The sequence below is a fragment of the Carassius auratus genome, chromosome 48 (genome assembly GCF_003368295.1).
Source record: "Carassius auratus strain Wakin chromosome 48, ASM336829v1, whole genome shotgun sequence".
In the NCBI taxonomy this organism is placed as follows: domain Eukaryota; kingdom Metazoa; phylum Chordata; class Actinopteri; order Cypriniformes; family Cyprinidae; genus Carassius; species Carassius auratus.
In genome coordinates this window covers 298803-321036 of record NC_039290.1, presented here as the reverse complement: position 1 = coordinate 321036, position 22234 = coordinate 298803, and the positions used below count along the sequence as shown (strand labels likewise).

The 22234-nt window shown below is 34.2% G+C and overlaps 1 protein-coding gene across 1 annotated transcript; it reads left to right on the top strand.

The window, feature by feature from the left end:
• Nucleotides 1–893: 893 nt before the first annotated feature.
• Nucleotides 894–15610, top strand: LOC113065330 (excitatory amino acid transporter 5-like). Its single transcript, XM_026236558.1, has 2 exons — nt 894–1242; nt 15438–15610. Exons 1-2 carry the CDS (start codon nt 1102–1104, stop codon nt 15519–15521), a joined length of 225 nt encoding a protein of 74 aa, XP_026092343.1. The 5' UTR covers nt 894–1101; the 3' UTR covers nt 15522–15610.
• Nucleotides 15611–22234: the final 6624 nt, after the last annotated feature.

Genomic DNA, 22234 nt, shown 5'->3' with positions numbered 1-22234 from the left:
TGCATGTATTATCTATTGTAGGAGACTCCCAAACCTATAAGGAAAATATTAGGTACCTTAAAAATGGTATAATTGGGGCACTTAACCATTTTCTACTCGAATACATGTTGAAATGTAATTTATTCCTGTGATGCGCAGCTGATCCGTCAGAAATCATTCTGATATACTGATTTACTGCTCAAGAAACATTATGATTAATGTTCTGTGAGGATTCTTTGATAAAACAGTGCAAATGATCAGCATTTATTTGAAAAATAATTATTTTGTAACATTATAAATGTCTTCACTGTCACTTTTGATTAATTCAATGCACCCTTGCTGAATAAAGTATCAATTAAAATTAAAAATCTTAATAAAAAGTATTTTACACATTTTTTATGTCCATGTTTTGTTGGTTCCAAGTGCATCGTGTCTAAGGCTATATTCTCAATATCACTTAACATAACTACATTTATTCTGCAGATTTCTGATTCTTCTTCCCCTTGCAAGTTTCGCTCTGAAATGGTCATGATGCACAAAAAGTTTAATTCGTTGTAAATAATTTCTGAATCTATACAAATTAAGGCATATAATTGTTGTGCTTTTTCCCCAAAATGCACATGTGTAAATATGTAAGCATTCACACGCCTCAAAAAAGAAACCATTTCCCTTCATTCAACGTCATTTATGAATAGATCCAAGCAGTTTCATCTTCATTTGATGCTCTGTGCGTGTAATCCAGGCCACAGACCCCTTTACACAGTGTGCTTTCACTAATAGGATTGATGCTGTCCGCACTGTGCACAACACCAACTGTCGCTCACTTTCTACTGGCCGAGCTGGAAGGTGGGCGGAGCCAATCTGTCCCGAATGGGCTGAAAACAGTGGATGCTTGAAAAGTGTGGTGGTCTTAGTCTATCGCTGCATGGTGAAGGAAAGAACAAGAGTATGTGTGTTTTCTCCAGATCCTGAGCAAAATTGCACTACATTTTCTGCACGTTGTTATTTGTCAGTCCATTCTTTCTCGCCCATCTGCGTGGGACTTTCTCCCATCTGGATCTGGGCGGTGGATATATGGAGATCTGCTAGTGTGGCTGGTGTTCTGTGGACGTGGGACACACGATGGCCGTGGCGCTGGATGCAGTTTGGGTGCGAGTGAAAGGTGTCTGCAAGCAGAACGGCCTGCTCATCCTCTCAGTGTTGGCCGTGGTTATCGGATGTCTGCTCGGCTTCTTCCTGCGCTCCAAAAACCTCTCGGAGCAGGTTAGTCTCCCTGTCCACCTCCTATACGGACAACAGTGAATGTTCACTGCAAACACCACCAATACAATGTAATATTTCCAAAAACCTCCCATAAAACCCTATGCTGTTTTAGTATGGTCCAAACTTCTCCTCATGGCCTCATCCGATCCAAATGACCTTTGGTTTCTTTTCTTTTTGGGGGCCTTTCTAAGCCTTAAATCTGGGATTTTAATGATTATTGGTTGATCAATATTGGTTTTTCGATTCAAATATGATGGTCAAGTTTTGTTATTTGGTCCAAATGACCTTTTGGTTTTATTTTTTGGATGGCTTTCCAGCAGGAAGCTGAAAATCCATGATTTTTTATGATTAGTGGTTGATCAAAATGGGTTTTCGATTAAATTATCACCATCTCATATGGTCCAACTGACCTTTGGGTTTTCTTTCATTTGAATGGCTTTCCAATTGAAGGCTAAAATCATTGAATTATGATTATTGGTTGATCAATATGGGCTTTTTGATGATTTTTTAAGCTACAGTACTACTAAATATTGCAGAAACGTTATTTTCTCTAAAGTTGCTTTGTAATGCTTTGTATCGTAAAAAACTTTAATTATTATGGCCTCATTTGGTCCAAATGACCTCTGGGTTTGCTTTTTTATGGACAACTTTCCAGTAAAATCATGGCTTTTTATGATTATTGGTAAATCAATATGAGTTTTTTTTAATACATTGACTCCACCAAGTATTGAATAATTTGGATAAATGTTTTAGCATCAAGCCCTGTTTTTATTGATTGGGAAATGTATGTAATGGGATTGAGAGTTTTTTTCCCTCAATATTAGGAGTAACTCTGAATTGCAACATTTTAGAAATTCTCAAAGCAGTATAGAATTACTTGAGAAGCAACGTGACTTTTAAAAATTATGCTTATGTTTATGCTTAAAACAAGAAAAAAAAATGAATGTGTAAGAAAAATAAACCTAATCAAACTGAAAACATGATAATTTGTCCACTGACAGATCTTTTTACTTGTTTTATTTATTTATTCATTTTGCTTTCGAGAAAACAAGACTTAATATCTTCATTATTTTACTTCAAGTAAATCTTGATTTTAGAATGTTTAGATATTTGTACTGTACAAAATAATAGATTTTTCATATTGTGTTATTTTCTAGTTCTCCATTAGATTAAAAGAACAGCGACAAGAGGTGGCGTTTCTCCCTTTTTCATTTCGTGTCCGCTTCGACTAAAACCTCAAATATGATTCTCAAATACGCCTAAAAATAAAACCTCCACAGGCCATTTGCTGAAACGGCCGGGGATTACTGTCCAATCATACAAATGCTCTTAGTAATTGTACATTAAGCAAGTGCTGCTTAGCCTCGCAGCATTAAAGCAGGTCGGTGATGCTATCTGTTGTTTCAGCTAAATTGCAATGGGCTCTTTATAAAAAACAAAAAATAAAAAAATTGGCTTATTTTGCAAGAGAAACCCAGTTTGGATCTTAAAATAAAAGATGTTATGTGCATTTATTCATTTGGCATCTGTTTTCATCCAGAGCGGCTTTTATCCAGATGTTTCGTCAGTACATGCTTTGCTGGGAATTGAACCCTTGACCCTGACGTTGCGAGTTAAGCTCTAGTTAAAGTCCAGGGACATGGCAATCTCATTCATTTAGATGCATGTCAAATTTAATTTTTGCAGTATCGCTGTCAAACTGAAATCACATTGCACCAAAATCATATAGAGTGCATATAATACAAAAAGGTTAAAGACCTAAGTAATTAACATCTTTAAAAATGATTTTTGTTTTAATTTTACCAATGAGGAGCTCAAATATTGTTACATTTTTCAGACAGTTTTGTTCTTAATGCAAATGCACTCACATATGCTTGGAATCAGTGTTGTAGTCGAGACCAGCTCATTCGAGTGCGAGTCCAGATCGAGTCCAGACAGGGTTGAGTCCGAGTCAAGACCGAGTTCAGAAAGGATCGAGTCTGAGTCAAGACCGAGTTCAGAAAGGATCGAGTCTGAGTCAAGACCGAGACCAGAGAGACTGGGTCTGAGACAAGACCTAAAGAAATCTTCAATGTCAAATGTTTGGGGGAAACAATAAAGGGTAAAAGGGCCACATAGTATGTGGTGTAAAGGTAATTTTATTAGAATTATGAATTGTTACTTGTCAGTATTAAGTGCTCGTTTTCACATAACACGGCCCGCTCTACACACTTTAGGCTTCAAAAACACACTTCAGGAGTCTATGGGTGACGTCACGGACACTACGTCCATGTTTTTATACAGTCTATGGTCTCACATCACAAGAAAATCACCAGTCATTGGATGTGTCAATCATACATCAATTTAAAGAAACATTAACCCTCTGGAGTCTAAGGCTATTTTTGGGGCCTGGAGAAGTTTTGTCATGCCCTGACATTTGTGCTTTTTTCAGTTTCTTATAAATATCTAATTGGCTAAATTCTAATCTCACTGTAATCAGCACAAACTGGGCTATAATAATATGTGAAATGCATGTATGTACATGATTGTATTTTTGAGAAAAAAAAATATTATGCGTGCTTAGTGAACTAAAAATGTTAAATCACTTGAATAAGGCAAAAAAAAAACACATACATAACATTGGTTCCCGGGACTGTTGAGAACTGGAGCTTGTAGCCTAGAATTTTTCTTTCTAAATTATGTGAAAATCATCTTGTTTACTCACTCACAGAAAACAATATATTTATTTAAATTTTCTAAGACACTTTTTGTTGGTAAAAGTCATATGCGAGTAGGCATCAACTATCATGAATATCATTGTGATTTACACCTGAAAAGACAAAGGCCCACATAATGAGCTGCATAATGAGCTGCATAATGAGCTGCATAATGAGACGTTCAGTCAGCTTGTGTCACTGAAAGGGAGGAGTTACAAGAAAGAATGTGAGGACAAAATAAATCTATATAATTTTATGTTTGTAGTTTATTTAGAATATATTTAATTATCTCACAACATAATTTAATATCCACTTGGGGGAGCAGTTAAACAGTTTATTAGGGAAAATCAAAGCTGACTTTCAAACTATTTTTTGCATCATTACTCCAGTCACACAATCCTTAAGAAATTATTTTAAAAATCATATATTTTCTACAAAAAACATTCATTATTATTATTATCATTATTATCATTATTATTATTATTAATGTTGAAAAGAGCTGAGAATAATTTTTCGGGTTTTTTTAGGGGGGATAAATTGAAAGAACAGCATTGTGTTACATTTGTTACAGTTACATTTATTTGTTACATTTATATTATTTACATCAAGCTTTTGAATGGTATAGTATTGTGTATTGTTATTGAAACTTCATACTATTTCACTTGATTATACATTTAGTCAGGAATTTTGTTTGGAAAAAGTATTTGGAAAAAGTCTAACTAGTAAAATGTTTACACGTTATGTGAAAACTAGTACAAATAAATAAAAAGAGACTTACTCATGTTTATGATCTCTGCTGAATAAAGTGCTTCATTCTTTTTTTTCGGAGGAAATCCAAATCTCAAATCCTCAACCACATCACATCTTTTCGGGGTGAATTATGTCTTATTCCTCTCATCGCGAAGCAAACAGTAAAATAAAAGAACATTAAGAACAGTCTCTGCTTTTTCTTCTGTGTGTGCGTATTCAAGCCGCGCGCTTCAGTTTGAATCTGACTAGCGCGTTCAGCGCGGGGGCGTGGTCACATTAGATATAATGGGTTGTGAAGGGAGACGTGAAAAACAGACATCGCGTTGTTTTCATATGGATTACTTTATCACAGAATACTTGTTTTCGGTGGCACTTTTTAGTTTAAAAGCAGACATGTCAAGCTTTCTATAGATATCTCTCTCATGTCTTTTCGTTGAGTATTCACTGAGTTACAGTTCATTTTAATGACGTGTTTGTAAATGAAGAAGTGCACAAAGTTTTGTTGTTATTATGTCTGTATCCAAAAAAAAGACCCTTTACAGATACGATTGATGTATTGCTCTTATCTGTACGATTAAAACTGAAAGTGTAATTTAAGTTCTTTTCGGGGTTATCAGGAGAAAATGACTCATAACGCGTATCCTGGGTTAAACGACTCCAGAGGGTTTTAACATACAGTAGCCTAATAATCATGAAATATTTTGATTGGGACTCGAGTGGACTCGGGCATAAGTCCGATTCCTAATATGTTCGAGTCCGAGTCAATACCGAGTCAAAATGCACACGAGTCCATGACAAGACCGAGACCATTAAAATACGGTCTCGAGACCGAGTCCAAGACCGAGTCCGAGTCTCGAGTACTCAACACTGCTTGGAATAATTGGAATAATTAACTTTTTTTATGTTTTTGAAAGAAGTCTATTATGCTCATCAAGGCTGCATTTATTTGACCAAATACAGTAAAAACGGCAAAATTGTGAAATATTAAGTTGAAAATTTTAATTTATCAAGTGACAGTAAAATATTTAGTAGTAGCCCTTTATTGTCACTAGTCACAAGCACCAGCGAAATTATCCATCAACCTGTGCATAAAAATAAAAATAAAAATAAATAAATGTATTTTAAATGCATGTGTCCGAAGCTCATCAGTGTTCATTGTTTTCTGGCACAGAAAATGTGAGACGAAACACTTCCATTTGGACATAAAAGTGTTTACAGACACTTTGAATAGTAGGGTTATTTTGTTTTGTTTGTGTGTTTGTTGTTTTATAAGCACATGTTCTAAATTCTCCCTATTGTGCATGCATTTCTTCATTCTCTTTCAGATGTGAGACGATTTTGGGTTTGCCTTGCTGTGATGCATTTAATGAGACAAAAGCACAAAAAGACACAGCATGCATTTGTTCAGTAGCTACATTAAATGTGTTGAAAGTGATAGTCACAAATAGCGTTGTGCATAAAGAACAGGTTCGATAAGACGTGCATTTCGATTCCACATAACGATTCTGGTCTTTGCATTTTAATGTGATTTTAAACGATTTAAGCACAGGAAGGGAAATAACTTGCACACTTCTTTTTGTGTGTGTCGTGTACACATCTAAATCTTATCAGAGGACCGCGGTCCTGTGTTCATTCCAGCCTGGAACTGGCTTCTTTCACATCTTGCAACCAATATGTACAAAACTATGTCAGTATATTCGTGTAAATACAGAGTTTATTGTGTGTGTGTGTGTTTTATTTTATTGGTCTTTTTTGGTCTTAAGTGAAAATATGCAAAAAAAAAAAAAAACTATCAAAAAAAAAGTGAAAAAACTATCTTGAAATAGAAGACAGTAAACAAAACTTAAGTGTGAACTGAATGTGTCATGTTTCCTCTCAAGTTTCATTTGACCTAGTTTCCTTCATCTTTTGATTAGTTTATTATCTTAATTAAGTTCATCCTCGTGCACTCTTCAGTTGATGCTGTTATTGTGTTCCCTTTGTCTTCATGGATTCTCATCTTGTTGGTTTCTATCAAAGTCTTGAGTAGATGACCTTCATCTTTGTGTGCCTTTCCTCTACACGTAGCATTAAAGAATGTAATTCAATTTTAGAAAATTAAATGCATGTTATTTGCAATAAAATTACAATTTATTTTTGCTAATTTAAATTACACAGGGCAATATGCAATTAGGATTACAGTACATCTATATACAGTATGTAATGTAATCATTCTATTGTCTTTTAAATGTTCAAAGTGTACTGACAAGCATTTATGATAAACTAAAATATACTTCTATGTATACTATGATAAAATATAAAACATACTACTTTTCTGTTGAAAATGTACATACAAAAATGTAAATAATGTAGATATAGATTTGTATGCTATTTAATTTTTTTAAATTATACATTATATTGAAGTTGCAATCTGATGTAGCATCTAATAACTGCAGTTAAAATGATTTCAGATACTTGTGTATGTTGAAAATAAGTGTATGTCTTTAAGGGACAACAAACAATTATTAAAGCAATGATATAACATTTGTAAACTTTTCATTTGACATTATCAGACACTTATTAAAATGGTCATTAAAGTTAAATCTCTTTAAGCACACTTAAGTTGTCTTATGCTTCATTAAAATAATCTGCAAGTACATTTTTTTATATATATATGTTTAAGCTTTGATGCACACTAGAAGTGCAAATTCACATTTTGCTTCAACAGCTTTGCAGCTGACCCAATGAATTTCATTTGCAGTTTGCACCATTAAAAACCTCTGAAATGCCCTCAAAATATTACTTTATTTTTGTGTCTCAACACAAAGACAGATTTGGGAGGCTCTTTTGCTTGCTGAGCTTACTGGCGCTGGACTCTTGGTGTCGAAGCAGCTGAGCGTGAGCAGAAACGCAAACTCTCACTGAAGCTCAGCTGGATTCTTCTGTGTTTTTTTCTGGCATAAAATGAATCCTGAGCTTGGTGTGATGCCTGTGAAGTGATTGGGAGTATCTTATGCATTCAGAAAGCCAGCAGGAGCTTTTAAAAGTTGCAGCTTGTGTGTCCATTCTGCTGCGATTCTGTTGTGTACTTGAGCAAGACACCTGAAGAAGTGACATGGCCAACTGTTTTTGTGAAGTTATATAATATATAGTGCTCCTGTGGCTCAGTGGTAGAGCATTGCATTAGCAGCGCAAAAGTTTGTGGGTGCAATTTCCAGAGAACACACATATTGGTAAAAAAAAATGTATATGTCCTGAATGCACTGTAAGTTGCTTTGGTTAAAAGCATCTTCTAAATGCATAAATGTAAATATATTGGGGCTGTCATGCTTAAAAAGAACTAAAAACACCATAAAAGCATCACGAAAGTGTCCCATTTACCTGGTGTGTTATATGCAGTCAACACTACAGAATAATACTTGACAACATATAGAAAGCATTGTAAAAAGGCAGCTATACAATGTCTGAATCTACACACCTGAACCTTCAAAGTGCACTTAAACTTCATTAATAATGTCCCAGGTCTGAATCAGGACTATTACAGTTTATTATGAGAAATACCAAAAAAGATGACAAAAACACAACAAAATTACTAAAAGTAAATAAAATGAAAACAGAAATAATAGGGGAAAAACTGAAATGTAATAGTAGCTAAACTCTGAATGTTTGGGAGAATTAACGCAATTTGAGAGCAAGGTTGGATGGTAAGATTTAATTCAATAACAAATTGCATTTAAATGTGTTGCTCAGACAAAGATAATGTATGGCTTTAGAGAATTAATACGATTTAATCCAAGTTTGCTTTCTTAGTGGATTTTTTGTAGCTGGACAATGCTAATGCTAATGATGCCTTTTTGTACTGTAAAGAAAATTTAGAACAAAAAGAAAGTCTAACATGTTTTGGGTGAGAAAATGGTGACTAAATGTTCATTTGGATGATTTATTCCTTTCAAGACCAGCTGCGTTTCATTATCTGCTTATCCTGAGGCCATCGCTGAAGATAAAGAAGCCTTCAGACGTCATCACATCTGCAGATGGAAAACATAGAGAAGCCTGTAGGACATCTGAATACTCATCTATTATCTATTTAAAAAAAAAAAACAATTTGAGGGATGTTCATTTTCACGAGCAGACTTTATGACCACATCACACAGACGCTGAAGCCTCAGTGTTGTGTAGATTACAGGAGACAAACTCTGAATTTAAATAAATAGTTCATTCAGAAAATAAGTGATTTGAATTGCTCTGTTGACTCAGGTAAAACAGAATGAGAAGTACTGAAGAACGCAGATAATGACCATCTGTCATGCTCCAGAAAGGATAATGATCTTTTTTTATTTATTTATTTATTTTTTTTTCAAAAGCTTTGTATCCAACGTCATTATCAACTTAGAACTCTATCTGTTTTCGTCATGCAATGCTATTGTGTAATTTCATACAACATAGTAGGGTTTAAAATGAGTCCGCTTCACAGTTCATTATGTGAGGAAATGCATTCTTGGATTCAGGAACAATATCACCTGATTAACGGCCGATCTTCAGCTAGAGTAATTAGTAATTAGTGATCTTGTTCCACTGGATGGCAGGATCCAAGCAGGTGTCCTGAGGTATTGAGGAAGCACTCAATGGGAAAACATTGTAATGAATGTACTCTGAAATTGCAGTGTACCCTAAAATATTAGTATTAGGGATACAGCTACGGTCAGATTGTCCTACAAGACATGCGCAGTGGCTGTTGAGACTCGTAGAGTTGAGTTGTGATGTGCATCAGACTCCTTGAACATTTACAGAATTGCATGGACACTCTTTTATTGAGTATTGGGGTTGTTATCTCCAGGCAAAGAATAAATTCAAAGTTAATGTTGTGCATCACATGTTTGCTTCCCCTAGATGGTTCAGACTCTGTCAGATCTTCCAGGAATTGGACATCCGCGTGGAGGCATTTTCTGAGAGTCCTTTTTCAACTACTGTAAAAAGAAAAAAAACTGACAAAGTGTATGCTAGACTTTGCACTCTCCACTAATACAAGATTCAAGCAATGAGCATGGCGATGAACATATTGCCTTTTAATTGTGCTTGTGTATTCTGGACTGTAGTGTTTGTAAGACTCGCTCGCCTTGGCTACTCCATCATAAACCTGGCTATGAATGTCCTTCGCTTTCAGTGCATTACTAGGTTTTCAAGCTGTTCTCCTGTTGTTGACTGAACATCACTCCGTTATGATCATATCATGTGCATGACGCACCACAAAGCACATCTTCTCAGTGTGTGATACATCATACATCAGTATGACCTGTTTCACATAAATATCCTTTGCTCTAATTAGCTGATTTTGTATTCGGTTTGAGAGGAGAGACACCTGGGGTTTTAACATGATGCTTGTTTTTCCTTGATGTTGTCAAGATGAAGCTTTAGTACACTGTCATAGTATCTAACTAACTTCACCTGCTCTAAGAAATGTCCTTTGTTCAAAATTTTGAGGCTTTCACTGTCACCTCTGAGTACCATGCGTGTTTCGCCAAGTGCAATATAATATCAGTCAGTCAGTAGATAATCTCCCTGTTGTTTTGCCTTTCTCTTTCTTTGAATAAATGAATAAGAGCATTCCATGCACTAAAATAGAAAAGTTTTTATTTGCATTTTTTTATTTAGTCATAACTAAATGCATTTCTTGTTCCCAATTAGTTAATTAGTAGTCCGCATTAATGCAACGTAAGGAGCCGGAACGGTTAAAAGGAACAAGAAACAAATCATATACCAAATAAATTTAGAAAACAGTCATAGACTCAAAAATGTGAAGTGAGTGAAATTCATTAGTTTGACCCATGCACACAGCGGTCATTAGTCTGAATGAGGCTCTGCAGTGAGGGTTCAGATGTTCAGTGTTCAGCCGCTATGAGATTTTGCTCTTAAACATCCATGAAATGTTCCACTCAGCAAGGACACTGAGGCACTCACGCCTACATTGCTTTTTAGAGTCTAACAAATAAACACGGTGCTCTGAAACTTACATGGAGTGGCTTTTAGAGCACAGCAGACTGCTGGAAAGACTTGTTCTTGTTTTGCTTTACAAGCATACTATCAATTATAGAGAGACCAAAAGATCAGATTACTCAGAATTATTCATATTTTCAAATTTACTAAATTATTCATTTATTTGGCATCAGTGCATTGTGATTTCCTTTTCTACTTTCAGACTATGGTGAAAATTAAACAATTTATTCCTAAAAATATGGCAAAAAAAAAAAAAAAAAATCCAAAATCACAAGTACAAAATCTAAACTTCACCCAAAGTATAGTACTTCACAAAAAAAAAATACAAAAATAAAATAAAATAATAATAATAATAAAATTATATATATATATATATATATATATATATATATAAAATTTATTTAAATTTTTTTTGCTTACAGCTAAAATAGGAATTCATAATCCATAATAACGCTTCCTCCAGTGAAAAAGTCCATCTCCTGTTGTCCTCTCACATCAAAATCCACTACTGTTTTTGCTTGTTTGTTTTGCTGTTTTCTATGAATATTTCTCTCCAGATTCAGTCTTAATTAGAGTAGACTTTTCACTGGTGAAAGCAACACTTTAGATAGATGCTACATTTTTTTAAACTAATATTATCACAATAGAGGATTTCTATGTTAATGAGGGAAGTTATGATGTTGCACAGTAGCTGTAACCAACTAAATAACTTTTTCATCTGATTTGTTCAGGACAAATTGTGCTCTGTATATTCACATCTCACTATTCTTTTTCTCGTCTAATCCCCTATCAATGTCTTGCAGAATGCGTTTGTGTTGTTGTTCAGTATACCACCCAGCCTCTGTTTAACCATATAATATAAGCATGATGGTCCTTTCTATGCTTTAGAAGCACATGTGCAATGCACACAAATGATGCACTTATGCACAAAACAATGGCTCATTTTTAATCAGCTGATTTGTAATTCTTCTCAGTGTGAAGGAACAAAGGTATATCATTACAATTCTACAGCAAAAACTGAGTACTCAAAAGCAAAGCACGAGATGTTCATGAATAAATAATGGCAATCATTGTTCTATTGTAAATTATGGGTCTATACATTTTGCAAAATTAGAAGAAAATTAAACAAAACCTACCCATCCTTTCATAATTTCTTTACCAAGACGTGCAGATACAGCGACATAGTGGCTCCCCCTATAATTAAAGTGACATAATCCATATATGAAGAAAGAGAATATCATTTTTAATACTGCAGATTGGAAATTTTTGATGGGATGATTTTCTTTCCCAACCTTGTTCCTTCTTAGAAATGATTGGCACCTGTAAGGAGATATTACATTAAAAGGGTTCAGAGTAATTAGAGAGACTGTTGTACTGGAGCAAGGTCATTTTGATATATCCAGCGCATTGACACAAAAGATTTCTTTATTTCTTTATTTGTATTCTGAGAGTAACTCAGAAGCTCTGTATACAGTGGTTGAAAAAAAGGTAAAAATGTCACTACTTTAGGTCAAAATGTCAAAATGTCAAAGCAACATGCTTATTGTAAAGAACATCAGGTGTGAGATTTACTTTGAAACAGTTTTCACAAGAAAATTTCACAAGAAAGCACATTGAATTAAACTTGAACTTATGAAGTAGAAAAACTGAAATAGTATTTGTTCTGAAATCTCTGGAATTAGTAGATCTATTAATAACAAGCAAAATGTAATTTGTGTTTTTCCAGTAAAAGTTAAAGGTGACGTCAGGTGAAAATGTTAAATTTCCCTGTTTATTTCTTTTTTGTTTTGTTTTGTATTTAGTTAGGTTTCTGGTGTGTCTGCCAGCTCAGAAAAGGAGAAAATAAAACATGCAGCCAGCTTGTTATGGGCTGTCTGAGTCTTAAACTTGTAATACAGCAAGTTGTTTCAATCTGCAGCCGGTTTCTATATTGATAGCTAGCTTTTTGAATAAGACCACCTCCAAGCCATATATGGTGTCTTGTTTGGACACGCCCCCCAGAAGAAAGGGGTGGAGTGAGCAATAGCTCATTATCATTTAAAGAGGCATGCACTGAAACAGAATACTTAGTTATTGTCCTTAAGTACAGTTTTAGAAAAGATTCCCCATCCTGCATCGCCTGAATATTTAGTTTTACAAAGGGAAGTTCAAGATGCTGATGCTAAAAGCTTTTCTGGCCCAGATTCGTGTAGGGAATTGGTTCTTCATTGGAGATCTGAAGGATGCTTATTTTCATATTCAGGTTGTTCAGTAACACAGGAGGATCCTCAGATTTGCCTTTGGGGGAAAGGCATACCAATATTGGGTTCTTCCATTTGGTCCGGCTTTGGCTCCATGTAGATTCACAGAGTTTATGGATGCTGCTCTGACACCGCTGAGGGTCCAGCTCGATTCTGTCTCAATACAGTCCTGTTTGGATCCAGCTCAAGTCTACTGTGTCAGAACATGTTTCCAAAGATTATCAAATGAGATCACCCCACATAGCTGGCCCTCCACCTGCTGAGAGTGACACACAGTTGCTTTAGCAACTTTTTGCAAGTTTGTTTCACTGAGAGCAGCTCATGTCCCAAGGGCTCTGAACACAGTGGACTTCCTGTCGAGGGTGATCGGTTGTAACCTCTGGTCTACCTGCTGATGTTCAGGAAACTGTCTATCGTCCTGGAGCTTATCAGAGTTACCTTTTGAGCCGCTGGAGTCTGCTCCCAACCAGATTCTGACTCTTAAGGTGACGCTTTTGTCGGCACTGGCTTCTATCAAGTGCATAGGCTCTCTCTGTAAGTGAATCATTCATTGTGATTGCCCCAAGCTTTGTTAAGGTATTTTTCTTATCTGGGTTTTTTATTGGGTTAGGGACGCTATCTCACTTGCATATGAGGTGCAAGGTCTCTCTGCAACATTTGGGCTCACTCCACCAGGATAAATATATTCATATTTATAATTTTGTATTTGTCTGTGAGCAGTCTATGGAGTCTAGTCATGGAGTTTTAAGTTGGATTATTCAGTCATTGCTCTCATAGCATAACACAAAACCAGCAAAGCTTAAAGCAAAGAGGCTTTCTCAGAGTCCTGACCATGGGCCAAACATCCAAACACTGAGAGAGAGAGAGAGAGAGAGAGAGAGAGAGAGATTTGGGCATTTTCACAAGGCAGTTTCTTTAGTTTTAGACTGTGGTCTTGCTCAGTGCCAATAAAGAGAAGTGCTGTGTCAAACTCAATATGGATTGCAGCTGTTTCCTGCTTAAATGTATTCAATTCTGTTCTGTTCAATAACTGGTTACAACTTTTGTGTTGTGGATTCAACCTGCAAAAAATGGTACCACGTAAAAACAGAAAAAAAAGAATAAAAAATAAAAAATAAAATAAAATAAATAATTATATATATATATATATATATATATATATATATATATATATATATATATATATATATATATATATATATATATATATATATATATTTTTTTTTTTTTTTTTTTTTTACTTGGTAAATTGACATTTAGAAATATTAAAGGGTTAGTTCATCCAAAAATGAAAATTAGGCTGTGTTTTACTCACCCCAGATGCATCCTAGGTCTATATGACTTTTTTCTTTTAGACGAATCCAGTCGGAGTCTATCATTTTCACTGCAGTCAGTGGGAGTTGCAGTTTTTCAGTCCAAAAGAAGCACAATTGGCAGGAACTGGAACACGCTGTCATATACAGTGATCCAAAGCATCCCAAACATGCTCAATGGGTGATATGTCCAGTGAGTATGCTGACCGTGCAAGAACTGGGATGTTTTCAGGTTCCAGGAATTGTGTACAGGTCCTTGCAACATGGGACCATGCATTATCATGGGGAGCAATATTAGGTGATGTTCATGGATGAATGGCACAACAATGGGCCTCAGGATCTGTGTGAGTGCGGTCAGAAAAATAAACTTGTTTATGTTTTTCTAAACCCAGATATTTGTCTTTACAAAAAACCTTACATTTATCTTCACAAACATGAAGAAACCCTGAAATAGTATGTAACATTATTTGCATTTAGAGTTAATAGTATTTACTGCTATTTGCACATATACCATAATGTCTGGTTAGTGGTTACCAAACCCCTGCGAGGGGAAAATGGGTTTCACGCTCTTCTTTTCAGTGCTGAAACAGTCTAGTACCTGAGAGCCAAAAAACTTACCGAAAAACACTGCTTACAGATTTTTATTTTTTTAATTTAGAAAATAATTCTTCAATTTCATAAATCCTCATGTAATTTATATTTTAGTTTGATACATTGCATTACCTTATTGTCTTTGGATAGTTTCAGGGAATGTTAAAATTTAAAACTTCAACTCAAAGTCTGATGGCCATTTCATTCCTCTGAAAGCAGACCTCATCATCTTGAAACAAGGCCTTACCGCTGAATTACACTTTCAGGAAACCATACACCATACTTTTACAAAATCATCTGTCCCAGAAAACTAGGAAATCAGAATGAGAATTAGCTTTATTCGCCAGGTGCTCCTGGTACATACAAACATGCATGGATACACACACATCTGACATAAGAACAAATAATAAACATACATTTAGCAAGACTTAGCAATAAATAATGTGAAAGAATCTGGAACCGTATATTGATTTATGTACAGATTTCTGCATAGGGGATAAAAGTAACCTTGAGGCTAAATCCACCAAGCCATATCAAGTATTCTCTCACATGTTCATATTCAAAAACAATTCCTTTCGATAGTTGTGACTGATTAGTGTTTTGTTGAATGTTTTCTCTCTTTTTCACTCTAGGAAGTGAAATACTTCCAGTTTCCTGGAGAGCTGCTGATGAGGATGTTGAAGATGTTGATTTTGCCTCTGGTCGTGTCAAGGTAAGAATGCTCTCGATGGACAACAAGCTGATTCTATGCATATAGATCTTAATTCCTAGCTTGAAGAGTTATATATATATTTGTGCTACACTACCGTTCAAAAGTATTTGTTCAAAAATACATTAAAAACAGTAATGTTGTGAATTTTTTAAAATAACTTTTTCTATTATAATATATTTTACATTTATATTTATTTCTGTGATCAAAGCATCATTCCTCCAGTCTTCAGTGTCACATGATCTTTTAGAAATCATTCTTATATTCTCATTTGCTGCTTAAGAAACATTTCTGATTATTATGATAAGAATACTAACACAGCAATCCTGGCTTTATCTCAGACGCCTGCAATCAGCTCATTTCAATAAACCAATTCATTTCTCATTAAACAAATTGGCACAGCTGTGCTAAATTAAGAGCCTTTCTTGATTTAGCCATGTGTATTATGCTCACAACAAAAACCCTTTACACAAATACCCAGCATTATTGCAATTAGCTGAAATCTTAGCAACCAGATATTAAAAAACAGACCCCTGGTTTCTGTGCATTGGTATAGTATAATATGACTACCCATGTTATGAAACTTTCAAAGAACATAATCTCAGAATTAAAGATAAAAAGGATGATTTAATGATGTGTTTAACACAGCCATACACTTTGAATGTCACATTTTAAGACATAAACATTGGTTGACTGATGCAGAGAGGAGTGTGAACTGCAAAGCAGTGACTGAAGCGTCTGGCATCAATAGAAACAGGATCTGTATAGTCCACTGACACCATTTCTGAGAAAAGCCCATTCAGTTCCTGGAAGCGCAGAGCTCTTGATATGCTTGCATATATTTAAAGTATCTTGCATAAGTGAGGAGAAGATCACATCCTGGTATTCATATGACCATTCATATATCATATATATACACAGTGGTGATCAAAATTATAGAACAATCTATAAATACTTGATTTCTTTTCTGAAATATAGTTAATATATGTGCAGTTTTCTGTTCAGCTCATTAAATGTGTTTTTTTATCATGTAGAATGAATGCCATTAATATTGCCAATGCCAATATTGCCAATATTTCAATGTTTTATGTACAAATTTTCTCATAAAATTTGGTTTTGTGTGAAACAGGTCAGACGACGCGTTGGTGCATCCCATTCAAATTGACTTATTTTTTTATCAATATATATTCAACCACATAATTTCACCCCTAAAATTTCCAGAATGCCATCTGTAAAAAGCTTCAACTCTAATATATCAATAAAATGAAGCTTATTTTGTAGAAATTCTGTATGTTCTAGAAATCACTGCATATTTAATTACTTATGACTAATTTGTATATAAGCACAACATTTACAAAAACAAATGTGTATAATTTTTAATCGGGGAATTGAATTATTAAGTTATTTATTTGGTTTATGAATTATGCCTTTGTCTAGCACAAACCAGATGGAGTGAAATTAAATACAGTATTGTTTGAACATATACATTTACACTAAATGCAAACAATTAAAATAAAAAAAGAAACATAATATGTATAACTTACATAATTTGTCCAAACGAACTAATTCGCCAAAGTTAGTAATGAGTAAAATCACAATTTATATGAGTTTTGGCTATGCCAGGAAAAAATATCATGGTTGGTGGACAAGTGATGTGCAAAAGTGATACTCAATCATGCAACCAAACATTGAGAGTATTTTGACCTTTGACCCTTTATCATCAAACACTCCATCAGAACTTTCATTAGTATTTGCCCTGAGTTTGAAAAGCTCATGTCACAAAACATAGAATTTAAATTCTGAAAAAAAAATATCTCTTTTGCTTGTTTGTAATTGGTTCACGTAAATTTTGCATCAGTTTTTTCCATTGTAGAGTTTTTTTTTTTTTTGTCACCAGTGAAACTGATGGATGGAAGTAAACCAGCCAGGTTATTCCTAGCCATTTTAGCATCCGTCTGATGCATTAGAGGAAGTCGATGTCAAGACTAAGAAACAAAATAGTTTGATGCAGTTTGGAGTGTTTACTGCTTCTTCAATTACCCTCTATGGTCTGTCTTATAATAGCCTCTAATGACTTCTCTTGTATGAGAGCTTCTGACATGTAGTTAGTCTGTTGTAAACCAGAAGTGCACTTGATGTCTTCAGACTGAAATGGCCATCATCTATTTGTTTGTTGGCATAAAAACATGTGAGATTGAACATAATTGTCTTCTGTTAACATCGGTCTTGTGTTTGCATGCGTGATCACGGCCGCTTGATGAACTTTCAGCTTTTGATTTGGTGAGTATTTAACATTATGGATCAATCTAGGACAGGGTCACTGTTTTTTTCTAAAACGGGCTGTTTACCCGCGGTCTGACCTCAGTAATGAAGCAAGATCCTGTCAATTATCCATCTGTAAGGAATACCAAATGCCCTGAGGGCTTTAATTAGTGTGAAACTGAAAAGTTTTCACAGATTGCTTTTAAATATGCATTAAGCGTCATCAGACTGCATTTTATTCTCTGTGTTCAATTTACAATTCACTCTTGGGGTTTAAAAGTCAGTTCATATTGAATCGAGCTGGAACTGAATTTAATCAACACTGAAATGATTTGAGCTGAAAAATAACACTATTGTCTTCTGTAAAGTTGCTTATATCTGAATTGAACTCATTTCCAAATTGATTAACTTTATTGAAATTAACTGAAACAAACTGAGCTGAATAATTAAACTGGTCACACTTTATTTTAGGGTCCAATTCACACTATAAACTAACCATTAACTATAATTTTGCATCAATTAACTCCTTATTTGATGCTTACTTATAGTTTATAAGGTAGTTGTTAAGTTTAGGGAATTGGGTAGGATTATGGATGTCATGCATTATATGTACTTTATAAGCACTAATAAACAGCCAATGTGTTAATAATAGACATGTTAATAAGCAACTAGTTATTAGTGTGAATTGGACCATATACTAAAGTGTTATCATTAAACTACATTTTGCAGAGCAGCTTTACATCTGAAATTGAATTCGTTTCCTCAGAAAGCTGGAAAGAGAAAAAGATACAGGCAGAAAGAGTAAAAGTGCATTATTTATCCAAATATGAAATGTAATTGACCTCTAATTTGCAGTGTAAGGGATGAATCAGAAATAATGTCAGGCATGACTTTTAACTTCATCTTGACTGGGTATTCAATCATTCAATCTAATTATACACAACCGTGATTAACAAAAAAAAAAAAAGGATTTTTTTTTTTTTATTAATGGAGTATTCCAGAATTTATGACTGAATATATTGTGCAAAAAATGTATAAAGCAGAGCTATATTAATCATTTTAATGGTACACTGTAAGAGAGAAAAGTATCAGTTCATAGGAACTTCATCTGAAAATGTGCCATTCATAAGAGGAACATCTAAAACAGATCATGTTTAAACTGAAATGAACTATTGATTTAAATCTCTCTTTTTTTCACTAGGCATGATTTTCAGGCTCTTTTATTCTTTCTTTCTGAGTCTGGGATTGATGAATATCTCCCAGGACATTGTGAGAGCCAGTAACTGATGCCAGTAAATCTGATTTCAAGATCTCGCCAGTTAAGCATTTCTAATCAAAACACGCAGATATGACGCATTTCTATAATCGACTGGCTCTTGGTCTTGTAAACTGTTGAACAGGCAACATCTTCATCCATCCAGTAGATCAGATGCTAATGAAGTCATTTGTTCTTAAAAGTGAAATCTATTTGGCACAACAATAAATGAATAAATAAAAATGAAACTAAATATATATGTCACCGATTCAGTACACAAAGCCTTACTATAGAAGTGCATAAGATTTTTTTGTTGATCCAAATTAGCTTTCCTTTGTGCAACACACACACACACACACACACACATATTGGTTGGTATGTCAGTTGCACACAATTAACAGAAGCTGATGCTTTCAAGATCCAAAAAAGACCTAGAAGCACCATAAAATAATCATACTAGTGGTTCATGCCACTAATTTAAAATCATACGATGGCTTTACGTGAAAAACAGACTGATGTTTAAGTCATTATTCAATTAAAATATTTGGTCCTTGAGTCTGTGAGCTGAACTGGAGTTCAAATAAACAACTCATTCAGACTGGTAATGAAAAGATCTAACTCAAAAAAAAGAAGAAAAAAAAAGATTAATTCATGAATCATCTTCTCACTTGAACTCTAATAGTCAAGATGTCGATTTGGGTTTGCTCCTAAGACAAAACTGAAACTAGAACTAACACTAGGAATGCACAAGCTGTGTGGACTATTTTAGGATCATTATGGGGCTTTTGAATTCTTTATAAAGCTTGAAAGACCTGTGAAGATGTGGTCTGATGACATATTTTGTTTGTGTTTACATGAATTGTACGTGGTTCAAAGTTTAATCCTACTCAAGGCTGTGCTTATCCATAGGACAATGTGTGTGTGTGTGTGTGTTCTTGTTTTTGTATCATATCAGGACTCAACTCTGTATAATGACATGGGTATGACACAGGTATTAAAAGGAGACGGTGACTTATGAGGACATAACCCATGTCCCCATTTTTCAAAACACTTATAAATCATACAGAGTGAGTTTTTTTTTTTTTTGAGAAAGTAAAAATGCACAAAGTTTCCTGTGAGGGTTAGGGTTAGGTTTAGGGTTGGTGTAGGGCCCTAGAATATACAGTTTGTACAGTTTAAAAACCATTACACCTATGGGATGAACCCCACAAAAAATTGTATGTGGTTCAAAGTTTAAATTCTCCCCAGGCTCTGCTTGTCCATAGGACAATACACATATATTGAATATTTATGATACAATCACTGTTCTTGCTGCTTATATATATATATGTATGTGTGTGTGTGTGTGTATGTGTGTGTGTGTGTGTGTGTGTGTGTGTGTGTGTGTGTATGTGTGTGTGTGTGTGTGTGTGTGTGTGTGTGCACATTTTTGTGACATATCAGGACATAGATTTGTATAATGAAAAGGGTATGACTAATGTATTACAAGGAGCAGGTGACTTTTCAGGACATTACCCCATGTTCCCACTTTTCAAAACACATTGAAATCACACAGAATGGAGTCTACTGACAATCTGTAATAGCACAATGTTTCCTGTGAGGGCTAGGGTTAGGTGTGGGCTTTGTGTATTGCGATAGAATATACAGTGTTTTACAGTATAAATTAGTAATTTATTTAATATTCATTAAAAATATTGAACCTGATTGGTTGAATAATCCTTCTTTGAATGAAAATATCATTCTTTCTGACCAGTTCAGAAAATTTTATCCACACATGCTCAAAACAATTCACAGCTTTGATTTCCATTTAGAAATACCAGAAGAAGGGTGTTAAAACATATACACACACACACACACACACACACACATACACACACAGAGAGAGAGAGAGAGAGAGAGAGAGAGAGAAACTGTGCCTCATTTCGTAATAGAGGACATAGTTAAATGAGATGGAGAGCATATCTCAATAAATGTATTTATTTTTCCAGCATACTAAAGCCCATAATAAAACACGAATCAACATAGTTTGCCTAGCATCACATTTGCTGTATTGACTAACAATGTTTATGTAGGTATCAAATCTGTCAAAATCTCTTAACCAGTCACTGCTCTATTTGCCTTTAAATCGCCTTGCCAAGTTACAGATTCCACCGTTTTGAATAGTGATCGTAATTTTGTAATGTACAGCATTGTCAGGCTTTTTTTTTTTTTAACAATTCATTTAAACAAGTCCAAACAACAACAGCATATTTATTTTATTTATATTTGAGAAATGTGTCTTTCTTTCAATATTGGGAGAGTTTTTATGTTGTTAAGATTCGCATATATACAGTATGCTGATCATCTGCGATTTTCTTCTTTTGTTCTATGTGTTGTAATTGTATATGTCAAGTGTTTTATGTGAGGCACCATGTAAGCTTAAATTAATTACCCCATGGAGATCAATAAAGCTCTAAACTAAAAAAAAACTAATCATGGCAGAGCTGAAGCACAACTCATGTGAGGACCAAAATACTAATTGAAATTCTAATAATAATAATAATAATAATTATTATTATTATTAAAGGCCTAGCTAGACCTAACTTATGTAAAAAATAATAATACATTTGTATACATTTTGTGAGAATAATCTGTTTTATGTTCATATAAAAACTGTTATAAATAAAATTATTTTAGAAAAAAGAAAAGAATAAGAGTGCTCTTTTTAGAAAGATTTAAAGAAATAGTTTGCAATTTACTCAAGATGTCGGTCTGACCTTTCATTTAAAACTTACATTGATTCTGATGGCAGACTCCAATAATTGTAATTATTTATGTGTGTGATTCTAATAAATGTGAAAGTGAATAAAAGTTTCAGATAAACGTTTTCCATTAATTTATCAACTCCATAGCTTAGTAACTCTATTGAGTTTATATATTTTATTTTATAAAATGTTATAATAAATAGACATGATATATATACACTCATGTAGTAATATTTAATATACAATATATACATATTTATACATAGACACACACATATAATACATATTTTATAATTTACATTTTTTGTGTATAGATAGCAAGAAAAAATGCATTGAGATATTTGGTGATTATATTCACCAAAAAAAAAAAAAAAAAAAAAATCAATAAAAAATAAACCAGCAGAGTTTGCACATACATTACACATCACATCCACAAAAATCAATTTTATGTTTTATTTT